Raw genomic sequence first — 17,771 nt, 5'->3', positions numbered from 1 at the left:
TTTATTTTGAGTTCAACTTTGCCTCAGTGAGTCCTGCATTTTGGGTCCTTCCTCCCTGCCTGCCTGCACACAGCCATGACAGGCTTTATGTTTAGGGTCGTTGTCCTGCTGGAAGGTGAACCTCCGCCCCAGTCTCAAGTCTTTTGCAGACTCCAAGAGGTTTTCTTCCAAGATTGCCCTGTATTTGGCTCCATCCATCTCTCCATCAACTCTTACCAGCTTCCCTGTTCCTGCTGAAGAGAAGCACCCCCAGAGTGGGGATGGTGTGTTCAGAGTGATGTGCAGTGTTAGTTTTCCGCCACACATAGCGTTTTGCATTTTGGCCAAAAAGTTCCATTTTGGTCTCATCTGACCAGAGCACCTTCTTCCACATGTTTGCTGTGTCCCCCACATGGCTTGTGGCAAACTGCAAACGGGACTTCTTATGGTTTTCTGTTAACAATGGCTTTCTTCTTGCCACTCTTCCATAAAGGCCAACTTTGTGCAGTGCACGACTAATAGTTGTCCTATGGACAGATTCCCCCACCTGAGCTGTAGATCTCTGCAGCTCGTCCAGAGTCACCATGGGCCTCTTGGCTGCATTTCTGATCAGCGCTCTCCTTGTTCGGCCTGTGAGTTTAGGTGGACGGCCTTGTCTTGGTAGGTTTAGAGTTGTGCCATACTCCATTTCTGAATGATTGCTTGAACAGTGCTCCGTGGGATGTTCAAGGCTTGGGAAATTTTTTTGTAGCCTAAGTCTGCTTTAAATTTCTCAATAACTTTATCCCTGACCTGTCTGGTGTGTTCTTTGGACTTCATGGTGTTGTTGCTCCCAATAGTCTCTTACACAACCTCTGAGGCCATCACAGAGCAGCTGTATTTGTACTGACATTAGATTACACACAGGTGCACTCTATTTAGTCATTAGCACTCATCAGGCAATGTCTATGGGCAACTGACTGCACTCAGACCAAAGGGGGCTGAATAATTACGCACACCCCACTTTTCAGTTATTTATTTGTAAAAAATGTTTGGAATCATGTATGATTTTCATGACACTTCTCACGTGTACACCACTTTGTGTTGGTCTTTCACGTGGAATTCCAATAAAATTGATTCATGTTTGTGGCTGTAATGTGACAAAATGTGGAAAAGAGTATGTCTCAGGTTTGCTATAAGCACAAGGTATTGCATATGAAGATGGATGCTGATTTTGTAGTGATTTTGGATCTCAGTATGCAACACAAAGGAATGTAAAAATAAACCAGTATTGGAATGTATTTTCAGTCATCAATGTTCATTAAAATACTAATAAGAGAGTAAGAGGATGTTCATCACATGCTTCATTTTCTGATTCAATGTCAGCATTGTTGGGCAGCCAGCATGTGAACGAGTCTTCATTATCAGAGAGTGACCCGTCCCATAATAATCACATAGGCAATCCTGCTGGTTGGAATTGCTAATAGAGTTTCAGGTCCCTGATTTACAGCTCTTCCTTTCTATGATAAAGCCTTCCCCTAATGTTATGCTATTCTGGTCTCTTGGGATTGTATTAAGTGTTGAGAATGTCAAATGGCAGTGCGAATGCCCATAACTAAAGCTAATTAGCAAGGCCATTTATTGCTATGACATGTGTGCCTGTGTGTATGTGTGTGCTGAATATGGAACCTTGGCATCGGCATCAAATATTATCAGCCCATTAAATGGCCGTTATCACACGTAACCACTCCAATACATGTGATTAGCATGTGCCCTACTTTATCTACTAGTAGGCCAGAAGGTGTTCTTTAATTCATTGTGATTTTTCATGAACAGAAAGCAAACCAGGTTATGGAGGCGACGTCATTAAGCAGAGTTATTAAGTTATTAAGTGGATGTAAACCCTTCTTTTGACTTCTAAAACTGTGTGGGTGGAAACACTACTCTTATATATCTTTAACATTAAATAAAGTGATAATGGTCTACTGAACCTGCAAGCTGATGCAGAAGGCTATCGGTTGGCCATATCTGTGGGAGTGATAACAGCTGATAATTGCCATTTAATGTGCTGATCGTTGCACATTAGACAGGTGGAATAGGTGACCTTGATTTAAAATGCTTTTTTTTTTGTTTTCAGTGGGGTTGATGTGAAAGAATATAAACATTGAACATGTCTTATTGCAGAAGATGGCATGACTGGAGGATGATGGCCTTGTTCACTGTCCTTTGCTGCCCTTGTGGAAGATTAGGGTCAAAGCACACTAGTGTATGTCTAACCTACAAGAAGTTAAATGGTCATGTCAAGGATATTTAGTACACATTTTCTTTTCTAATATTACTAAGCACAAGAGGCAAACAACCTGATATTGACATGGTGTGACATAACTTTCCCCCTGACTACTCCCCCTTGACCATCAATCACCAAGATGGCCCATTCATCAAGTAGCCCCGACGGTCCGACCCCCTTGTGACACAAAAACGTTTTTCCAATTTAAAATCTGATATTGATGGAGCACTGTGTCCTGCTGCAGCCTCTTTGAGCTTCGCTTTGGCCAATATTCTTATCCATATGCTCACTCACAGCCCTTGGTCATAATTCAAAACATGCCATTTCAATATACAACATACAAAAACACAGCAAGAAATAGCCGGTTGCTGTTGAATGATATAGGTCTGCTATTCGATGGGGTTAAATCGTATAGGAAGTGCTACTTAGACAAGTTGGTATTCAGAATACTTTTTTTAAAAAAATTTTGGCTGACAATTTTTGTTAACCGCTATATGTAGAAGAATGCGCCCCATACCCCTCCCCAACCCCACTGCCAAATGTCAGAAATAGGCACAAGACACAAATATAAAATTCTGGTTTAGCCCAGTATTTTGATCCAGACTGAACCAAGAGCTATGATAACATTGAAAGTAAATGAAAATAGTTGCATACCTGCCAGCCAATAATCTTAAACTTGATATAAAGCATAAAGGATTGGAAGATTGCGATAATAAATGTGTGAACAATTTTGTTTAGAACTACCCAACAATAATACCACATATCGAACAATAAAAATCATCCTTACCTTCACCACCATCCACCCAAGTAGCACCTACATATTATTACATCATTATAACCCATGATAAACTCAAGCATGTTTTATTTTATATTATATATAGACTTTTTTTGACATTGATGTTGGCGCTTTAACTTGAGTAAACTGTGTGGATGCTGCCTCCACCTCTGAGTGCAGCTTTTTCAGAACTGAGATAGAAGCAAATGCCTTTTAAATGAGAAAAGGCACACAGAGGATCCCAAACACTATCACAAAGCTCACACAGAGGGATGTTCATATTCATATTCATATTCATACCATCTTTCCATCCATTTTCTTCTGGTTAGCTTTATGAGGATTGCAGGGGGGTCTGAAGCCTCTCCCAGCCATCCAAGGTGGTAATCTAAAACAAGGATAACAGATTCACACCTTTGGGCAATTTAGAATCACCAATTTACCTAGCCCCACTAATTGCATGTTTTTGGACTGTGGGAGTAAGCTGGACTCCCACAGTCCAGCTTACTCCCACTGTGACACCACACTACCTTATATCTATGGCCGATTAACCTATAGCTGAATCCCCTATATGTTTTTGGACTGTGGAAGTATGCCAGGTTACTGGGAGAAAACCAGAGCAAGCACTGAGACAACATGCAAACCGAATAGAGAACGGTCCCAGAGGGATCGAATCAGGACTTTATTCCTTTTTTTTTTTTTTTTGCCTGTCCCATTTGGTTCTTTAGCCGTCAGAATTGTTGTCTGAAGACCAACAAGGATGCCCAATGGATTTATTTTGCCAAATGGATCATCATGGCATTGCCGTATTGGTCCATTTGATCGACCTTTGTTTTTATTATTTATTTTATTTTATTTTCAGTTGTTACAGATGGGACAGACATGAGTGAGGGATAGGAAAGGGAGAAAGAAAGAGGAAGGAAAAGAAAAACAGAAGGGGAGAGGGACAGTGAGAAAGGGGGGAAAAAAATCTCCGGGATCACCTGTTGAGAGAAAAAGAATAGAAAACAAGCAAAAAAAACGAAACAAAGCAACATACTAAACACAACACCATCGCATTAATCTAGCTAAGTGTAAACAGCAGTAAATACTAAATATTGAATGTTGTTGTGCAGCACGCAGGACAGACAGCGCACAATGTGCTTGGAAGTAGCAGCCAAGAAAGGTGTGATTTAAGTCTATGAACAGTGAACACCCGTGTGGATCGGCGCGCTTGTATTCAAATGGTTTCCCCATGTAATGGTCTGCAAGAGGATGTAGAGAGAACTTTATTCCTGTGAGGCAGCGATGCTAACCACTGCACCACAGTGCTGCCCTTGGTTGCAAAACATTAAAATAAAAAAGTTCTAACTTTATTAATTTTTTCTTTTTTTTTACATCGGCACAAATCTCACCTTGATTTTGTGTTGCTTAAGCTTTGTTCGGGAAAAAAAACTATCTTGGCTTCCTTTGAATCTCAGCTGTCAGTAAATCAACAACAATGGCTTCTGTGTCATTCCTTTAAAATCACTGAAAGATAGGTGCCTGGTGTTGATTGTGTTTGACAAGCGCATCCAACAAATATTATAGGCAGACCAAAGATCAGCATTACAAATTTCTCAGTCCTCTCAGCTCTCTCAGCTACTCGTTCCTCTTTGCATGATGACATCAAAGTAAAGAGCACTCTGTTGAGATCAAACAAGCTAGGAAATCAGTGAACCAAAGAAGGAAGTGTTCTGATGTATTTATTGACAAGAGCTTATGAGGGTTGGCAGTTATATGGGCATGCTGAATAGAGTCAGTAGCCTCAGTGATTTTGGTCTGCTGAATGTATCAAGTAAATACATAATTACATTGACTTGGAGTAATCAAATTTATTGACAACTTGACTATGATACGTCTTTTTTTCTGTCTTAAAAGTAAATGCTTCAGATTTAACAGTGCACTCCTATAACACTGTCAGATTTGAAATGGACATCTCGTACTAGTCTGTTCCTTTTCACACATCCTTCTTTCTCATGAAAACCTAATCACACACCCTCAATGCAACTCGACAGCTGACAGTTCTGTCAGAACTTCAGGTGTGTTACAAAGCCTCAGGCCTCAAGCAACGATGAGGTCAGGTAAGCGCACTTCTTCTTCATATCTGCTTTTTTGGTATTGTCAAACTTACAATCATCAGACCCAAATAAGACTTGCTCAAGTAAGAAAAGTCCTTATATAACCTGCCCAAGAATTCATCCACTGTCATGAACACACAAGACATGCAATCACGCTTTATCCAGCCTGGGTTTAACTGGGCTCAGCAACAACAGCACTTTCCTCAGAAAGTGTCTAACATACTAAGATGGTGAGAAAAACAAACAAACAAGAGAACCTGTGTGGACGATAGAGCATAAAGGAATTTGTTTTGTAGTAAGATATCATAACTGTGTAAATCTGTGGTTTAACCGTTAAGTTTGTGGAACACTGCAGACTGAAGTCTGTGCTGATGGTGACAACCGTAAATTAACATGTGACAGCTGTCTCATTCGACTGAATCTAATGTGGGTGTTCAGTAGTGCCGCATCAGACATGTTCATTCATTAAGAAACAGTGCTTTCAAACCTCACATGATGACTCAGAAATACCCCTTAATCAATCTTCTGTGAGTCATGTCTGTAAGTGCATTCATATTCTGCAGCTGTGGTCATTTGACATTCACTTTTTCTTTTAACATGACATGAAGTATGTAAACTCCAGTAAAACTTCATACTTGGAAACGAGTTTCCACTGGCTGAAAAGGCCAAAAGCGGCATATTTTTAAAAGGGGGTACAGACCACAGGATTGGACTAAGGCCAAGCCCTTAGATCTTCTTTGTAAAGCCTCCTATTGGACGGCAGCCTTAATGGACAGGCAACATTCCACCTCTAAGTGGTTTGACATCTTGCTGCCATAAATAAACGCTAACAGGGATGCTCTATTAGGCTAAACAAGGCTTTGTGTGTCCCTCCAAAGCCAGGAAGTGCCCTCCTAATGGTTCACTAATGCCTTTATTGGATTACTCCACCATCTCCTATTCCAGTGTGTCACAACTACAGCATTCTGGTGGATTTGATGGAATGGAGATAGCTTGGGTGGGAATGATATCACACAGGCCCAAGACGTCTGCAATTAGGCATATTTCCAGCTCAAGACTATAGATGTCTGATTACAAAATGCATTTTTTCAGCAACAGACATAGTGGCTCTTTTTCTACAGTCAGAATTGGTTTCATGATACACTTCTGTTATTCAGCTTGTCAACAAGTGGCCATAAGGTCTGCATCGTACGCTTTATACCATCCACTGCGTGTGTCAGAAAACAAGAGCACCTAAATCACTTAAAGTCAAATTGTACTAATAGAAGATACAGACAGAGGAATTGAATTAAAAACAGCATAGAAAACAACGTCTAGAACACTGTAGCTCACATCTGAAAAACATTAATGCCTAATATAACATTGATTATTGCTAAATCCACACAGTAGTGCATTTGCAGAGATAAAAGACTGTTATAATTTCCCCATTATTTACACTGCCCTGGAGGTTGCAAATTCTAACCTGCAGGCTGCAGAAGCAATTACTGTGCAAATAACGCAGGTGGTGCAACAGAGCACTTAAGAAAATGGTTTTTCCATTAGACAGACACTTTGGTCTCTATTAGGACCTTGGCTTCGGTGTCATCCCTTTTGATGTGTGTTAATGTGTGCATGCATTCATGTCCATACATGTGGGATTTTGCATGTGTGCTTAGTCGTTCTGTCTGATTTTAGCACGCGTTCTTGGTGTTTAAATCCTACAAAGGTCTCAGGCAGCTTTTTTAGGCAGGTTTGTGATGACCAAGTAGATCTGTCTCCTACAGTATAATTCAGTCAGTGCTTCAGAATACTGGTTTGGACACACATGATATGTGCTGACACACACACGCACGCCAAACTGTTCTCATCTTGCATGCTTAATGCCCTGGTAATGGATCTTTTCCGCGCCCAGTTGAAGAGGCCTCTCACACCCAGAGGAGTTTGTTAGTGGTGCTAAGAATAATGCTAATGGGGTAGTTGCCTTCATCATGTGCTCATCTCTCCACATAAATCTCCTTCCACTAAATACAGTCGTCATTCTCTCACTTCATCTTCACACCAATCAACTGTTTGAAGCGGCGTATATCACCTTAGACAGCAGAACTTTTCTTCCTCTATAATTCCATATTAATTCCATGGGGTCTTTAGCACCGCTTGACCAGATTTTTGGTGTATTTGCCAACCTTATTTTCTCAAGTCTGGAAAAGTTGATGCTCTCTTTCCTTGCTATTCCTCATCCATAAGATGAAATCATAACTATTACCAAACCTGGCTTGTGGAACATGGTGTAGCTGAATTAATGGATACATCATTGACTCTTCATTCCAAAGCTATTACCAAATTAGAAGTGATTAAAGTATGTTTTCATGTTAGTTTCTGTGGTATTCCAAGGCAACAACACCCCCCAATTGGTTCTACAGTTTTGACCTCAGCTCCCTGCAGAGGACAAATTAGCATGTACTTCTGCATGGCCAGTGATAATGGAGCCGCCCACCCTGACTGGTACAGGCTGTGTAAATCATAGATGTTATGCTTTACTCTTGCATGCACTTTGGAAAATGTATTGTGTTTTTTGTGACCCAAGGTTATAGGCCTGCCTCATTTTGAAGTAATAGCAGGCAGTGCAAGTATTTGACTTTTCCCCTTGTAGTCTGAGAAAATAGGAAGGTGAAGGCTGTCTGAGATAGTGTACAATAATGGATACATTATGTAACCACTAGACCTTTTAAGTGCAGCCAGAGCCTTCTAACTTTCTCTGCAGGATGAGTGGATAAGTGAGGGCCACCTGTGCTCATATATCTACGGCTACTATGCATAACCTCTGCTAATACTAAGTGTTTGTCCACAGCTGTGCAAGCAGCTCTGTAAGGCTGTACTTTTTAGCTTTTCCTAAGAGGAGCCTTCCAACATTTAGAATTGGGACTGGTAGTATTTTTGCTGTAGTTTTTGATACTAAACCAAAGGATTTGGACAAACATGAATTGCTAGCTGATGATTAGCTGGTGAGATGATAGGTCAAGGATTTAGAGGCTTTGGAATTTGTCCTTTAGGGACCTTGAGTATATCACATATTATAGTAAGCCCATATGCAAAAATAAAAAATATAAAAAATAAATCAAGGTTATGGTGAAGCAAGAGTAGAGAAGCAGAGAAAGGTCTTTGAAGTCCAGTGTAAAGTTTTCACAATCTGTGATGACTTAGGTTTGGTTTCTTCAGCGTGTTTTTATCAAGTCAAATTTTAGAGCACTTCATGCTTCCATCTGCTGACAAGCTTTATGGAGATACCCATTTCCTTTCCCAGCAGGACTTAGCACCTGCACATGGTGCCAAAACTGCTAGCAAATGGTGTACTGACCATGTTTTTACAGTGTTTGATTTGATAGCCAGCTTTCCTGACCTGCACCTCGCAGAGAATCTGTGGGGTATTGTCAAGAGAAAGATGAGATACACCCAACCCAAAAATACAGGCGAGCTGAAGGCTGCTGTCAAAGCAAACCTGGGCTTCGGTTACACCTCAGCAGCACCCAAGCTGATCATCTCGATGCCACACTGCACTGATGCACTAGCTTGTACCGAGTGCATAAATGAGCATACTTTTTGGACATTTCTGCATTCCCTTTTTTTTTTTTTTTGGATTGATCTAACGATTTAAGATACTGATTTTTATGTTTTACATGCTACAAAGGTCTAAATTAACATAAAAAGGGCTTGAAATATTTCACTTCACAGAAATGAATATAGAATATATCAAAATTAACCTTTTTTGATGCCTAGCTACAATAAATAAAGAATTTACAGGCTATGTGTCATTGCATTCTTTTTCTGACAAAGTTGTATTTTTACTCAGTTGTATATAGCATTTGTATTCTATTTTATCCCACTGTATATTTTATTTTATTTTATTTTGGTTTTTTCTGTACAGTTGTGTACAGTATATTATTCTTGTATTCCAGTGTTCTCTAATTTTTGCTATATAACTTTGCACTGCACTCAAAAAAGTAAAATTTGGTGTTTATTGAATTTATATGACTCTAACATGTAATTTGAACACAATGAATTTATGTTTCTAAGGTGAACGTAATAAAATCATATAAGATCTACATGAAATTTACCAACTTAGCACCTCTTAAATTTATTCTTGTTGATATGACATGATAAAATCTAACAAGAGTGGTTAGCTGCCTTAAAGACTCGCGATATCACAAGATCACGTGAGATTTTAAACAACAGGAGGCAGGAAAGCACATGGTTTGCTTGGAAAGGTAAGAGTGAATCTGTCTTCATCCATCAAGATGAAAATACTTTTTGCACAAAGATATCATTAGTTTGTCTATTCTTTTCAGTGATATTTATTCACATTTGGGTTTTTTTGTTTGTTTTTTTTAAAATCTGTCTGTTTATGCCATTTTCGCTAGCTAACACGTTAGTACAACAATATAGCACAATGTCAAGCTAGCACAAGTCTAAAAGCCTAATATGAAAGACATAGCTACTTCAAATGTAGGTATTGTTTATAACTTAACCTTTGCAAATAAGCTAGTTGGGCTCTACCACAGAAACTGTTGTGATAAATACAAATTTTATGTGTGGGTTGATTAAATGTGTAAGTTTGTAAGTTGCAATTGTTGCACAGTAGTTTACTTAACAATTGATGTATGTTTTTAGTACACTGAGGAGGAAAGACCAAACATGAACTGATATTTTTTCTGTTTTTTTAATTTTTTTGAAATAAAATATTTGTCTACTTAATAAACTTAGAGACTTGCAGTGCCCTCCTGTTAAGATAACACATGTTTAATTGTGAAATGGTATTTTAGGTAAGGTGATCTTTTTTAATTTGAAATTTGTGGGACTGATTTATGTAATCTGTTTCAGGACGCAGCTGCCATCCAACCCCATAAGTGACCGTTGACGAAAGGGATCATTGGCCATCATCAAGTTTGTGATTTGAATGTAGTTGGGCTAAAAACATTGAAAGGGTCTTAGTGATTGAGTCCAGTCAATAATTACTTAGGGTTCACTTAAATGAAGATTAGCCTGTTGTTTATTTATTTAACCTTTGAGTGAAGGATGTGGCATTGTAAGGTGTGTAGTGGATCTCTATCTAGTAGATATGAGCTACTAAAACATTTTAGACTTCAGCACCGGCACATGCCACGTTACCCATGTCCACACATAAACTGCCCATGTACTTTTAAGACATTTAATGCTTTGTACATTCATTTAAGTAGAGTCCATGCTCAACAGAACACCCAGAGGTTGCAGCAATTATCAACATACAGTTGTCATTTGTGCACCTGTAGCAATCTTCCAACAGAGAAGTCTTATTTTTTACACATTGGCACTCATCTGAAAAGTAGTGAAACTGTTACTTGTATGTTTGAAAGTTGTACTTTTCACACAAATATATATGGAACATTTCATTCTCACAAGAACAGGAAACACACCCCACATACATTCAAAGATTTCAAGCCCGGTGTAGTTAAAATCACACAAGTTTCACAAGGATCCTCTTATAATCCTGAGGAAGATTCAGGTAATCAAGTTAACTCTGCAGTTTCAGCAGACAGTGCATGTACAAGAAGCAATTCAGATGTAGCTAAGAACTTGTCTGAAGTAATTGAGAAAAATTTTGCCGCAGTGTTGCTCAAGTTGGAGCATTTTGCACATGTGCCAGGCACAAAAATTGATGAGTTCTTAGAAGAACTGCACTACTTAAGTTCAGCAACACTGCCCCTCTCTATTGAAATTCTAGAAAGGGTGTTTCAGAAACACAGTGTCACAATTGAAAGGTCCATGTTAGAAGAGGTAGCCACTGCTATCTGCGCATCTAACCCGTTGCTCAAAGCGATTGAGAAGGGGGGACCCCTGAGCTCAACTTACATCCGCAACCAGTATTATAAAGAAAGCTTTAACATTGTAGAACCCATTGAGTACATTCTTGATGCCAAGGAAAAAAGGAGTTTTCAGTACGTGCCTGTACTTAAGTCTTTGCAGCAGCTCTTTGTCAGGAAAGGTGTTGTGGACAGGTTAGTTGAAAATCACAAGGCCCAGAATAGGGGGACTAGCGAACACCATACTTACAACTCTTCTCAGGATGGTTCATACTTCGAGCAAAACTGTTTTTTGTCAGGGGATGAGATGAGAATTTTATTGTGTTTATACATAGATGATTTTGAGATTTGCAATCCTTTGGGTACCTCTCGCAGGAAACATAAGCTTTGTGGCATCTACTGGACTGTGAGTAATTTGCCTATAGGCTCACATTCATCACTATCATCAATTTACTTGGCAGTCTTGTGTAAAACTGATGATGTGAAGAAATTTGGTTATTACCGTGTCATGCAACCTCTTCTTCAAGATGTGAAGACTCTGGAGCAAGAGGGAATTTTCATTCCATTACTAGGCAGATGTCTTAAAGGCACAATTCAGGTTGTTGTAGCAGATAATCTGGGGGCTCACAGTATCGCTGGTTTTACTGAGAGCTTTTCTAGTGGGTACATTTGCCGATTTTGCACAGGAACCAGAACAGAAATCCAAACAAAAGAGGTAAAATCAGGTGCATTTACACTCAGGACTAAAGAACTCCATGACTCTCATGTAAAATTAGCTCATGAGACTGGTACGAGCTGTTTTGGAGTGAAAAAGCCTTGTGTTATCAGTGAAAATATTGCCCACTTCAATGTTTACACAGGTTATCCTCCAGATATTATGCATGATCTTTTTGAGGGCATAGTGCCGGTGGAGCTTGGACGCTGTTTGGCATCGCTGATATCCAATAAATATTTTAATCTTGAAACCCTCAACAAATCCATCCTGCATTTTCCATACAAATGGGCTGACAAGACAAATAGGCCACATGTGATCCCACACACATTTTCAACTAAGCCGACAATAGGTGGGAATGCCCATGAAAACTGGGCTCTGTTAAGACTGCTCCCATTCATAATTGGGCATCTGGTTCCAGAGGGTGAAAAGGCATGGCAAATACTGATGGACTTGAAAGACATTGTCGAGCTTGTGGTTGCTCCAACACACACAGATGAGTCCATTGCTTATCTTCAGGCAAAAATTTCAGAGCACAGACAAAAGCACCAAGAACTCTTCCCTGGTGTGCATCTGCTCCCAAAACATCATTACTTAGAGCACTATCCTCATCTGATAAGGATGTTTGGGCCTCTTGTAGGATTCTGGACAATGCGTTTTGAAGCCAAGCACAGTTATTTTAAGCAGGTTGTGCGCCACACCAATTGCTTTAAAAATGTGCCCCTTTCGCTAGCCACTAAGCATCAGCTCATGATTTCACATCACTTGAGGTCATCTAGTATTGAAAAAAATCCTCTACAGGTCACAAATGTCTCAACAGTTCCTGTTGATGTTTTGAAAGAAGAAATGGCTCAGACTATTGCACAGAAATTCCCTGGTACATCTGAAGTCCACCTTGCAAAGTGTGTGTCAAGCAAAGGTGTAACTTTTAGAAATGGGATGATAGTTGCTCATGGGTCTACAAGTGGACTGCCTGATTTTGGAGAGATTGTTCAGATTTGTATTGTTCAGGAGAGCTTGTGTTTCATAGTGAGAAGGCTTTCTGGCTGGTACAGGGAACATTTCAGAGCCTTTGAGCTGACTGCATGTCCAAGCAGAGAGACTGTGTTGATTGAACTTGGTGAACTTGCCGATGAATACCCTTTGGCAGACTACTTTGTTGGGCCTCTAAGACTGGTGACATTAAAAAGACACATAGCTGTAATATAAGGTTTGTTATCCTTTGCATTTATAATAATGTATATGTCAGTTTAGTCACTATTAGTTTGTCATAATATCTTCTCTTTCTCCCTGTCTTTGTGTGTGTCTCTCTCTCTCACACACACATAACATAGTTATTAAATCATCAGCCAATATTCGGTGTAGGCCATAGCTGTATAATCTGATAATCTAAATATTTTTATTGCTATAGTACAATTAATGTTGTTATGCATTTAATTTTCAATATATTATCTTACAGAACTAGAACTAGAAATAAATGGTAAAGCAAATTATTATTAAGATGCCAAGTTACAATTATTTATTTTAATTTCTGAAGAGAATGTTATGCTTTATTAATTTTACTCCTGAGAGAATTCCAGTTTAAATTTGATTATAAAAATGTGAATAATTCATTTTGAAATTCTTCATCCCTGTTCAACATGGTAAAATGTTGAACTCACTCAAAAGGAAAGAGTCCAAATTACAGGAATTAACTCATTTTTATGACAGGCAGTCTAATAAATCTAAAATGTATTGAAAATTAATGTGGCATTATTTTATTTACATCAGTTTTAATGGACATAGCCTGCCACACCTTTATCGAATTGCTTTGTTGAAATCAGATTTACCCTTGTTGAAACGGTTAACGTTGTCTTAATTTCCTCTTTTAGGCTGTTGTGAAATGGCTGCAATGGTGAAACTCAGAATCATTTTCTCTGAAAATGATTCCCGGAGATTGATCCTTCCAAATGGGATGCCAGAGTCTGTCAGTGAGCTAGTTCAGCAGATAAAAGGACAGTGTGGAGTTAATGGGGACTTCAGGCTTCAGTTCATGGATGCAGAATTTGGGAATGAATTCACCAACTTGGAGTCAATGTCGGACATCCAGGACAAAAGTACCATCAAGATCATCTTTAGCTCAGTTGCACCTGTCGAGCCTGGTGAGCCACTGCTCCCTCTTTACTCATCTGCTGCCACTTCCCGCACTCTAGATGACTCCTCATCCCTTTCATCTCCTGGGAACTCATTTGATACAGACATATTGTCTTCTCCTGAATCTACGTCCTCAAGAGCCACTGCATGGCCCGATGTCTTCCCCATTCCCCGGTTCTCTTATGATACTCAACTACAGCTGGACAGGGCCAATGCTACTTTCAAAGAAACTGGAGCTTTGTTGAATCCTGATCATAAAATTAAGTCTGCCATTCTTGATGGTTTAGCTGAAACAATTGTTCAGTACAAGGTCTACCTCTCTGACAGGGAGTTTGATGAGGTCGCAGAAGCTCTTGTAATAACCCATCCATGTTTGAAAGAGCCTGGTTCAGTCACTGGATATGGCGGATGGAAAACAAGCTTGAAGTATAAACTTGCTAACTACCGAACTAAGCTTAGACGGCTTGGATGCCCTGAAGTTACTGTGAATTCCTTAAAACATAAACCTGATGGCAAATGTACTCCTGCATATGGCGTGAAGAAGCCAAAAAAAGCTGAAGTGAATTACTGCCCCACTTATCCAGCTGGTGAAACTGCAGAGACACTAGAAGAAATCAGAGTGGACCTCCTGTCAGAAGTTAAGAAAAAAAACAATGACCACAGGGTGGCTGCAATGATGGAGAAGACCTTTGCTCTCAGAAGGCAAGAGGTAGTACGTGAAGCACCGATGATCGCTGATTTCAAAATGAGGTGGCCAGCTCTCTTCCATGTGTGTGAGGTAATTGAATGGGTTTAAAGCAACAGCAATATTTTGCTTCCATTGGATTATTATATAAAAGTAACTTGTGACCACATGGGATTTACTGAAGGTCAGCTAAAGCAGCCTGTGTTAGCACAGCTACAAATATGAATGCAGGAACCTAATATACAAGAAATTAATGGATTATGCATTCATATATATTGAACAGACTTGACTCACTTTTAAGTGGACTGAATAATGACAACACAATCCTCTGTTAATTATTTGTGGTTGTATTTTCCTCTGTTAAGTATCCTGGTGCTGTGTAAATCTCAGTTATAAATGTATTCTTATTATTAGTCAAACTGAGTTTTGTCTGTTGGATTATTATTCTGCCTTTTGCAGGTGAGTGCAGAATTCAAGAGGATTACAACAATCCATTTGCAGTCCAAGTTCTTCTCCCAGCTGGATAATTATTCTGCAAACTTTATGAAGATATATGCCAAGAAGGGTGGAGTGCAAGGGAGAAAAATTAAGACCATCATGGCACCTGCAACCCAGGTATGACAAGATATATTTATACAAGCCCAATTGAAGAAAGTTTGGATACTGTGTAAAGTGTAACTAAACCCAAAATGCAGTGATTTGCATTTCAAAACCATCTTTTACTTACAAATAAACATAGAAATTTGGTGAGTTAGAAACATTTGTAAATGTTTTTGTACTTGATTCTAATCTGCTGCTGAGTCATTTTTATTCTCCTTAAACTGCAGCTGAACTAACCAGTTAAATTTGTAATTCACCTAAAATATCTCTTCAGTGACATTGATTTCAATTTGATATGGAGACAAGCTATTGTGATTTCCATGTTTCCTTTATCAGGCTGCGTGATGGTAACCTTTAGTGTTCAAGTGAGCCCAGTTTAAATTGTCAGACTCTAATGTGCTGATATCACCTTACAAATAAACAACAGCACTTTAAGCAAATAATTTACTGGAACTACAATGTTTATTTTACTGCTCTGTTTATTAAAACATCAGATTCAACATTTGCTGCACCATTCATCACTAGTCCCTAAACAGCATGGGTGTTTTTTACTGTTATATTTTAGTCTTCTTTATAGATTGTTAATCCCTATCTGATAACGTCCCTAGAGTACACTTATAGGAATTATTTCATGGAAGAAGAGTCATATGACCTGTGAAACGCTCCTTTAGATTGGTTAGGATATTGCTAACACCACCCTTTTTATGGAAACAAGCCGGGGAAATCTCAGGTTAAGTTAATGAGTTCATAACCAACTTCGTGTAAGTGCATATCCTGATCACCAGTGTTAATCCAGATAAGGGAAAGATACCCTGGGTATGTTGAACTCGCTTCATAGTATAGGCCTCTGTTGCTCGACTTTTGGGAGAAGAATGTTGTCTCATTCTTGTCTGATACACGATTCTAGCTGCTCTACAGAGGCCTATACTAGGAAATGGGTTCAACAGCGAGTTTGAGAGTAAATACAGCAGAAAAAGAAGGCAAACATAGGCTTAAACTACATACAAATTTGATATGAGGACAGCATGTACAGCATATATATATATATATATATATGTGTGTGTGTATATGTGTGTATATGTGTGTGTGTGGAGAGTGAGAGAGTATATTTGTGTAATTTATGTATTTTTCCTCTGTGTATTAAGACTGCTGCTGTTGAAGTCAGAAGAGAATGCATCCTCAAAGGTCTTTGCGTGTACCTGAATGAAGATCCAGAGAAGCTGGTGAAGGATTACCTGGTATGTTAATTTGCAGTTATCCTTATCTAAGGAGATGATCAAAGATAGGCTCAAACTACATATAAAAAGCTACATGCAAGAAGTTTGTGGCTTTAAAAATTACCTTTTAAAAATAGGAAAAGTAAGGGCTTTATTTTTCTCACTAGATACTGCACGCACCATTCTTGAGTGTTTTATACAAACTTCATAAAATAATATCATCACAGAACTAATATCATATAATGATTCACCCATTCACGCACACATTCATACAAGTATTTCTATGTAGCATTCACACTTTGATGAATGTATCAGGAGCAACTGGGGGTTCAGTAACTTACCCATGGTTAGTTCTGGTATTCAGACTGGAGAACCCAAGGATTAATCCAGTACACAACTTGCTCTACCTCCTAAGCCACAGCCACCCCTAACTCAATAATTTAAAAGACAGGACTTTGTTGAGGTATTGAATTAGATTGTCTTGAGTCAGAAAAAATATCAGGCAGTCATTTTTGATTACATTTACATTATTATAACGTTTGAATGAATAAAGCTTTTAGGTATTTTACATTAATTATCTCTCTCTCTCTCTCTCTCTCTTTTTTTTAATTGTCACAGGACGTTGATAAAAGCATCGCCACTGCCATAGCAGAGACAGTCTTTGGAATCTGTGTCATTCGATCAGAGGGTGCGGAGCCTGGCGATGACCCTCAGGATGTTATGATTGTTCTAGAGGGGGTGGAAGTGATGGGTGAGTTGGGGAGTGTAGCTTTTGCAGTGGCAATGTTGCTTGGTCTGGTCTACTCACTAAACCTGAGCTACCCTCCGGAACTCAGGTACACCTTTGAGGTTCTGCAGAAGATTCTTATGGAGTTGGATGCACACAAACTATCCAACAAAGTACAGGTTCTCAAAATTCTTCTTTCTCGTTGAGAAATGTTGCCAATACAACAGCTACACCGTGTATCTAGAACATGAACCAGAAAGAACTGCAGACAAATGATACAATGCATGTTTTTTTTTTCATTTTGAGATACACAAAATTGGTGATATTTGTTTTTTTGAAAGTGCATCTCTTTAAGCTTCAAAATCACTTGATTCAGCCGTTCATTGTGGTTAAAAAAATGGTTTGAACAGGTTAAGTTTCCACCATCTCCACTACTTTTTTTTTCTGTGATATAACTTGCATTAGATGTATTTTTCAGACGTTATGTGAAATTTGCTATAAATACAATAAATTCGAGAAAACAAAAAGATCTGTATGACAATTTTTTTAATTTAAGTTTTAGATATTGTAATAGTGCAATGCATGTTATCCAGACTCTACACTTTGTTAAATACTCCAAAAAAATTACTGTTTAAATGAACTTAAAATAATCATGGAAAGAATTTCCACATTATTAAATGGCTTTCTATTAGCATTAAACACTTGTGTTGGACTAACATAATTTGTATGAGTTGGTTCAACTCAATTAACTTAAGTTGGAACCAAATT

At 38.8% G+C, this 17,771-nt stretch overlaps 1 protein-coding gene across 1 annotated transcript; it reads left to right on the top strand.

Moving 5' to 3' along the window:
• Positions 1–10,009: 10,009 nt before the first annotated feature.
• LOC148098119 (uncharacterized) lies at positions 10,010–17,209 on the top strand. Its single transcript, XM_087829944.1, has 5 exons — positions 10,010–10,033; positions 13,513–14,552; positions 14,919–15,074; positions 16,205–16,297; positions 16,895–17,209. Exons 2-5 carry the CDS (start codon positions 13,524–13,526, stop codon positions 17,207–17,209), a joined length of 1,593 nt encoding a protein of 530 aa, XP_087686070.1. The 5' UTR covers positions 10,010–10,033; positions 13,513–13,523.
• The last annotated feature ends 562 nt before the right edge of the window (positions 17,210–17,771 follow it).

The sequence above is a fragment of the Neolamprologus brichardi genome, chromosome 16, assembly GCF_056152115.1.
Source record: "Neolamprologus brichardi isolate AB-2024 chromosome 16, ASM5615211v1, whole genome shotgun sequence".
Taxonomy (NCBI): Eukaryota; Metazoa; Chordata; class Actinopteri; order Cichliformes; family Cichlidae; genus Neolamprologus; species Neolamprologus brichardi.
The sequence above is the reverse complement of the archived record's forward strand: the minus strand, read 5'-3'. Positions and strand labels throughout refer to the sequence as shown.